The following is an 8,464-nucleotide window of genomic DNA, read 5'->3' as shown; positions in this document are numbered from 1 at the left end:
TTTGTTGATAAAATTTCCCCTTAAAAATTTGATATCTTTTGCAAAACCCAAAAAGCACTCCCAGTTTAGTCTGTATTTACTATTAAAAGTTATATCATAGATAATTTTTATGTTTACGGTATACGGTTACGGGCAAATTTTAACCACATCTTATATAATTATAATGTATTATCTCTTCTACTTTTTAAATGTATTTTTATACTATATTATGATATGAGGTACCACCAAACTTAGCTCAGCTGTGTTAATATGCAAGTATCGAAATATTTTATTGCCTCTTTAATAGCAGAAGGGGGATTTCAGGCCTGAAATAGAAATGTGCCCCATGTTTAATATCAGAATGATCGGGCTCTGCGTGCCATAGGGCAAAACTGGTAAGTAACAACTTAAAAACGTTTATCCTGCCATTAGACTTAAATTGACATGGGGTCAAGTAATTTTTTTTTTCTCTAAACTCACACGCAGGTTCAGAAATGAAATGAACATGGGGCCAGCAGTTCGCCTTGGCCCGGAAACAGCCCCGATCCACGTAAACAATTATCAGATTCCTGCTGTTAAATGTTTATTTCAAAAGTTTTGCAGAATTTCACATACATTCATCGTTGATCGGTCGATCAAAACTTCTCACATAATCTCACTGTTGTGAAAATGCGAGAGTGATGCAGTTTTTTTTTTTACCAGCACACTATAATAGCGAATGATCGAGTGACGCTCCTGACGTCATCAACAATGAAACTCACTCCACGGCATGATAATTTTATAATGTTTTTTGGTAATGTTTGACAAGGCATTGAAGTGCTTTATTTTGACTGAGGTGGATCCGGTATTTTAACTCTGTTTTACTGGTAAGACTGTCATTTTAGGAGAATGAAGAAACGAAAAAGTGGTCAATAATGAATGCCATCTACCGGAGTTTAGGGTTAGTCTACAGGAGATACTGTTGAAATTTCAACTATCAAAATATCACCAAACAGGCAATGCTTCGTTCAAATGTAGAAGCAATTTAACTCTTCATACCTTGACGGGCGATTTTCTAGTTTTGTAAAATAACCCAATGTTAAATAAGGTCGAAAAACTTTAAATCATAAAGCAGACTTCATTTTTAATTCAAGCTTATGTATTATTCTAATACGTAAGCAGTTTTTTGATCAAAGTATGTAGTACCAAATAATTCACTCAGGATTGTGAAAAAATTGATTTATTTATTGGAGAATACGTATGAAACATGATATATTATATTCAAACCGACATAAATACAAAAATTTACATGATTTTTAAAAGATGATGTGTACACAAATGAGTATATAGTATACAAGTTTGTTACAGATAACATTGATACATAAATGATATGGCTGAATTTCCAAAAAGAAAAATAAACACCTACGTAAAGACAATGATTATCATTTCTGTTTGGGCTTTTTTTATTCACTTCTTCAGGTTCGTATTTCATCACTCATGCTCGTAAAATTCAAGTGACTAGCCGACAACTAAAAATGGATTAGTATCTATATCAATAACATAACAATGTTTTTTTTTTCTTTTTTCGTCAAAGTATGTAGTATTTTAAAAACCCATATTCGTAAGCTCCCAAATGCAAGGTTAAGTAGATTCCTCCAGCACAAGATTTTGAAGTAAGATGAGCCATTGAATAAATATATAAAGACCTGTCAATTTCTGTTTGAAGTTTGAGATAGCTTATTTATTCTATACGTTTGTAAAACGTTTGTACATAAAAGAAAAATAATAATTTGAACGTATTTCTTTTGAAAATGTATCAAGCTACCTTTTTCTCGCGCCAAATATAAATTGTACGAGTGAGCACATTTTATACCAAGAAAAACTTATACCTACTCTTAAAGCAAAACACAATGAGAATTGCTGAGTCGTTTCCTTTTAAGCGAACTTAATCATAATAAGTTGCTTTGATTTGAACAACACTTCAATATCGCTAACAGAAGCAATAAATATTGGTTTGTTCTTCCTCTAGATAGGAACTGAAATATTATATCACTTAACATTCTATTTTTACGTTTAATAATAAAAAAAAAATTAAAAAAAAAAAAAACAGCAGTCTTGAGCCCATGTACAGAGACTTCACATAACATGCATATTTAACTAATGCACATACGGAGCCTCAAAAAACATTAAAAAAAAAGCATAATTTCAAAAGTGAGATGAGCTGAAGTTTATTAATTTTTTTATTTTTAAATTCAAAAACATTTTCATGCACTGGAAAATGTATTTACGTCTCCAATGTAGCACCACACGTAACATTTAAGCTTTTCAAAATGGTTTTTACATCGTACACAACCTTTTAAAAATGTCTGGAAACAAAATGTGCTGCTCGGGATCAATACTAATTTCAAGTTAATAATTAACTCGTCATTTATTTAAGTTGTTTCAGTTCAACGCTTATCAATTCCTCATGGCACAAAACAATTTCTAATCAGTTAATTTGCTTCAATCTAAGGAACTTATAGCATTACAACATCGTTCATTATCGTGGCATTAAACTCATTGCAGTTCACTGATCACTTATATCTCACTTGTTTAAAATCGGACTTACCAACTGTCTTAATTGTGTCTCATGTAAATTATGCATGTGTAATTGACCCGTTGATATATGCACTGCATTGTTTACTTTCACTTTTGCGGTTCAAAAACATTGGGAAGTTTGTTGGGTAATAGGTTAGTTGCCAAACATCTGCCAATGGTAAATAAATTAATAAATAAAAAAGTTCATTGTATACTAAATTCTTTGTCGTAACAATTTACTGAACATATCGAACATTGTTTCACATATTATAATAGTTTAAGTAACTTATTTCTGTTATTTTACATTGTCTGTAAAATATAATATTTTTAATACATTTTTGCCGACTTCATAACAAAATTGCATAAAATTTTTGTATTCAAAAGTTCGTACCGGTTTAATACAGTGGTTCGTCCAATTCAAAAAAGACTAAAAATTATCAAACGTTTACAAATCCCCTAGCCACACTCAAAGGAATGACTTTGTATCACAATAAAACGAGGCATCTATCAATTGACTCTTCGGTGAAATGGCTGGATGTGATTGAACGTGTGACCAATTAATCTAAGATGCAATAACACTAATTTCATATAACATCAGACAGGGTGCCAGCTTAACAGTTATTGAAATAACTGTAAAAATAATATTTAAAGGATGCTGGAATTTTGAGTCGTATCTAGGTAAAACTGCAAATTGCGGAGTTCAACACTAGCTTGAAATGTTCATAAGTTCGCATTGTAAAACAAAAATTAATAAAAAGCAATAGGGAAAAATAGGATGAGGAATGAAAAAAAAGGGGGGGGGGGCAGCCTCGACTTTCCTTTCTGTCAGAAATTGATACCGGCAAGAATGTTGAATTCGGGAAACAGTTTTTTTTTTTTCAATTGTAATGCAAGAAAGGTTTTGAGGGACAGTTTGAGCTTTGTATACCATTTAAATGCTTAAGATGAAACAAGTAATATTAAACGTCAAATGTGATGAACAAAGATTTTGCACTTCATTACTTTGAATGACTTTATTGCGCTTCAACTGATTATAAAAAACAGTTGCTTAAAATTACAAAAATAAATACGCATGATAAAATACAAAAACGCACACACCAACGAGCTGATTGCCTTGCGTTCACGTTCTGCGGGGCATTATTAAAAGCCCTTTTGTCCATTAAAAGATCGATGGCCGCTGCAAAAAAAATCGTGATAACGAATCACGAAGTGGCACAACTTGAGTAACATTAATTCCTAAAAAAAATGCATTTATAATACAACTTGATCACAATGGCAATTGAAATTCCCTGACGTAACCGCTGTTAAGCCGCGACATGTAGCGACTTAACGGACTGTCCGGGTCAGGTCGAGAAATGTCTCTGTTGTTCGAGTGATTCTTCCTAGGTGGGGAATCTTGGCGTGCTTCCAGATCATCCCACCTACCGTTGTAGCCTTTGTGCTTGTTGTGGCGGCGATATCCATCGTCGTCCACAAAGCCGGGGTTCACGTGATCCCCTCGTTCCCGGACCCTCGGCGAATCATCCGGCTGACCTACGGACGTGAGCTTGGATTTGCTGCCTCGTAGCTGTCGCGCGTGGTCAACAATATCATCATGGCCACCACGCCAGCTACCATCGCTACTTTCACCACTAGTACCAATGCCTTGGTCTAAGTCACCATTGTCTGTCCAAGTTGCTGTCGTTTTGTACTTGGGCTGTTCTTCAATGATGGGGGCTGGAAAGTGTGGATCTGCCAGAGAGCGGTACGTGGGAGGTAAACCACCTCCTTTACCACTGTCTGCCAGAATGTCATTGTGGCGATTTGTAATGTAGAAGGGAGGAGGAGGCATTCCTTCTTTCTCAGGTTTCTCTTTTTTCGAACCACACCATCCATCTGTTAGGGACAACAGCACAGGCAGAAGCAAAAGGCCATGAACAGCGGCAAACAGGATAACAAGAAACACTGTCTTAAAAAATACTGTGAATATATACGAAGGAGCTGCATTTAAAACAACGATACCTATTAACGTTGAGACGCTTCCTTGCGCAATTGGCAGGCCCAAGGAATGCAAAGCGTTCTTCATTCGAATGTCTGGATCCTTTTGTTCTGAAGATATGTAAGCGTACGTTATATGAGCCGAGTAGTCCACAGAAAACCCTATGCAAAGAATGAGATTGATCATGGATATAGCATCCAGGTTCACATTCCACCAACTCATGTAACCCACGACTCCTATTTCGATTGAAAATATCGAAAACGCCACCCACAATGCACAACTTGGTATAGGAATAAAAATAAAGGAAATGATCATCATAACCGCAGTGGCAACTCCGACAGCTTGGATGGATGTTTCCTTGATGAGCAAAAATTGATCAAATAGAACAAACAACTGATTAAACACAACGACAGGCAAAGTGGAATTTTCCGCTATTGCTCTCAGTTCCAGTAACATGTTCTTCTCGTCATTCGCATCCATGATATTTTCTGTTTGCAGAACGAATCTTGACGCTACTATTTCTGTATAATCATCGTTGAATTTGATGTCCTGTTCAAAATAATTTTGAGACAGACGAAAGAACACTTGCTTAATCCCTCTATAAAAGTCCTCTTTTTTGCTCATGTTAAATCCCTGAAGAAACACCTGAGTTCTCTGGTCCTTCATAAATCGATGGTAGATTCTCAGCCAAGATTCCGTGAAGCGATTTCCAGCCATTAATCTGTTATTCTCTAGTTTATGGATCAAATCTTCAACTTCTTCTTGAACTTTAGGATCAGAGTAATCTAATGTCTTATTGATTACAACTTGAATTCGGTAGGGATATTTTCTGAAATATTTATCTTCTAGATCGTAATAATCTAAAGAATATGAATCATAACGAGCCATCTTGAAACGTTCAAGACCTTCTTTGACTTTTGTACATCCCCAGAGGCCGAATCCGAGATAAACCAGGAAAGTCGCTATGATGACACACTTGACTTTCTTCTTACAGAGAAATGCACCAAGCTTGTCCCGGAAGAATTTCATCATCATGTTTTCCTGGTTATCTATGGGGTTGTCTGGATCCAGTGGATTGCGCCCTCCAGTGCAAAACAGTACGAAGCACTTTCCACGATCATCTGCAAAAAAAAAATTAAAAGTATGTTTTACAGTATGTAGTACTTGAAGTTAAATACATCAGTGAGAAGAATTTTTTTTTTTTTTTTAACACTGCAATAACTACCACATTTACTTCTCGAAATTAATACACAGCTCTAAATGAACAGTTATGAAATGATTTGCTAAACAATAATTGCCTTTTCTATAAAATTAATAAAACTAAGGAGGTATCTTTGAAGATTGAAACTGAAATTCTGGTATAGGGTTTAGAGCTGAATGCAGTAGCTCAAATATTATTTAAGCAATTTTTACGTGTTCGGTTAATAAAACAAAGCATTTTAACAACAACAACAACAATAATAATAATATTAATAATAATAACGGTGGTGGTAGTTATAGTAATAATGACTATAATAATGATGATGGTGATGATGTTAATGATAATAATAATGAAGATAATGATTATGGATGCTAATAACCTATTACTCTAAAAAATAAAATATCTGTCCGTCTGTCTATAACACTATGTACTTCGGCCTGTATACATCTCTGACGATAATCTAAGCACCATTGTATACAGAAGTGGTTTTCAACAGGGGGAACGTCCAAACGGTCTGAATGCTGAAAGAAATTAAATTTAAAAAAAAAAAAATAAATAAATAAAACTATAATTTGCTCAGTTTTGTAATCACATCTTTTCGACTCTAGTGCTACTTGTTTGGACCACGCATGGGGAGAAGGGACTCACATCAGTATTCTGAGGGGGTGAGAGCCCGAAAGGTTGAAAATCCCTGGTATGCAGGAAAATCGGGGGAAACCACTTCTTCCTGTATCACCCCTCTAACCCATGACTTGCGAGGCGTAAAACAAAAACTGAACTGTTATAATCATCAATTGTCATCCGGATCGGCAACATTATGCACAATTTAGTCTCCTATTTTGCCGAAAAATTGCCGTTTCACAGCTTATTCTTGCGACATTTCTTCAAGTCACAGTCGCCACAAATCGGGAATACGGATAGGCGAACGAACTGGGCTGGAGGCTGATGGAACCTGGAAGGCAGGTTATTGAAACAGTCAGGGGTGTCCACAGGGGGGGATTATGGCGCAAGTTGCGCCATCAGAATTTTGGGGGGGGGGGGGGATTTTTTTTTTTTTAAATGAAATTTTTGGAGGAAAGAAAAATATTTAAATTTATTCAACGAGAAATAGTAAGATGCATGAATAATGCTTTTTTGACATACATCTTCCAAAATTTAGTAGCCGTGTTTCTTACTCCAAGAAGACCACCTTAGAAATGGAAGTATATGTTGCAAAAAGGTTCCGACGGTTTGATTTTATTTTAATTTATCGTGATTTTTTCTGAAACGAGTACAATTCTGTTGATGAATACGTCTAACAGCGATGAAAAAGAGGGGATCGAAAATGGATAAATTAAATATTTTAAATATCTTTTTCGTTTTTGTTAGAATTTTGACCCAATATGCTCCGGCCTTTCGTGAAATCGTTGAAAACGAGAAAAATCAAAGCGAACTAAGTTTTGAAATAACTTCTATAAGCTCTTGACTGGCCAATCTTAATATATAAAAATCTTTTGTGCGGACGTTTGTCACCATAAGGCTTTTAAACGGCTGGACCGATTTCGATCAAATTTTTTGTGTGTATTTAAGTTGTGGTTTTCATGGTTTCGAAGCGCGATGGATCGAATCGGAAACGTTTTTTTTATTTAATTAATTAATTTAAACATTGGATGGTTATATCTCCCAAATAATTAATATTTATTTTAACCTATTGTTGAGCGAGAACTGAAATAAATATTTAATCCGTTGCCAAAGGACAATAAGAAAGCCAGCTCTGCTTTGTGCAACGAAATTTCTTGCTGCGATAATGTCAACTGAGAATATATAAAACGTAGAGAAAGAGTGAAGCCTTCATTTCTTGAAAGCAACGACTTTAGACCCAGTGATATATTTTAAAGTAAAGGTACTGGAAGATATCGGGTTTCTTTCACTAGGTTCACGCAAAACGATTATTTTTCGTAGTAGTTAAACCATGTGACCGGATCGGTGCTTTAGTTTTTCCTAACCAAATGATTGGAAAAGTACCGTTCATAACAACATTTTTACTCGGTTCAAATTCATCTGAGTATTGGGACCAATGGCAAGAATACTTTAAGGATTATCAAACTAATCAGTACATTATTAAAAGAAAAGATGGTGGAATTTGAAGACGAGTTTTATTTTCGTTCAGATAAATTACAACAGGGTAGTTCTGTACACGCAAGATCAGTGCAGTTGAAGATTTTTATCTTTGTTGGGAAGAACAAATTAGTCAAATATATGAAGTTTTCGTTCAAAAAATTCGACCGCTAATCGGTCGCAGTTCGCTTCACTCACTGAGTCACTGATCGGCTGGATTACAGGAACGTAGTGGCTTGGCGACATTGGCTATAGCAATACAGCTGCGTGATTATTTGTTTACTATTGTTAATGTAATTTATTGTATTTTTTGTTCTTTTGATGAAATATTTTAAATTGCAAAGAATTGTTTTTGGTTTTTCAAGAGTGTTAGTCATTTTAGTTGAAGAAGGTGTTTATTTTACATCGGGTGGGGTGGGGGGGGGGTAGTGATTTTCGCTTATTCAGGAAACTGTTTTTACATTTATCATTTTTTTAAACGATATCCTTTGGATTGTTTTATTTTTTTTCATATGGGGGATGTTGTATGCAACACTCGATAGTTTATTGAAATTTTTTAACTTTTCAATTTACAAAGTTTGAACAAAACAACGTCTGTCGGGTCCTCTAGTATTAATATACTTTCTTCACAAACAAGATTGAGGTTTTTAAAG

General features: G+C 35.0%; 1 protein-coding gene across 1 annotated transcript in view; it reads right to left on the bottom strand.

Annotated features, from left to right (window-relative positions):
* Positions 1 to 1,181: 1,181 nt before the first annotated feature.
* The window catches only part of LOC129224734 (patched domain-containing protein 3-like), a 129,461-nt gene continuing 122,178 nt past the window's right edge, over positions 1,182 to 8,464 (bottom strand). Inside the window, exon 4 of the mRNA XM_054859282.1 lies at positions 1,182 to 5,634. Coding sequence (XP_054715257.1) covers positions 3,803 to 5,634 — 1,832 coding nt within the window. The 3' untranslated portion in view covers positions 1,182 to 3,802. The remainder of the gene's footprint in view (positions 5,635 to 8,464) is intronic.

Source organism: Uloborus diversus, chromosome 6, assembly GCF_026930045.1.
Source record: "Uloborus diversus isolate 005 chromosome 6, Udiv.v.3.1, whole genome shotgun sequence".
In the NCBI taxonomy this organism is placed as follows: Eukaryota; Metazoa; Arthropoda; class Arachnida; order Araneae; family Uloboridae; genus Uloborus; species Uloborus diversus.
The sequence above is the reverse complement of the archived record's forward strand: the minus strand, read 5'-3'. Positions and strand labels throughout refer to the sequence as shown.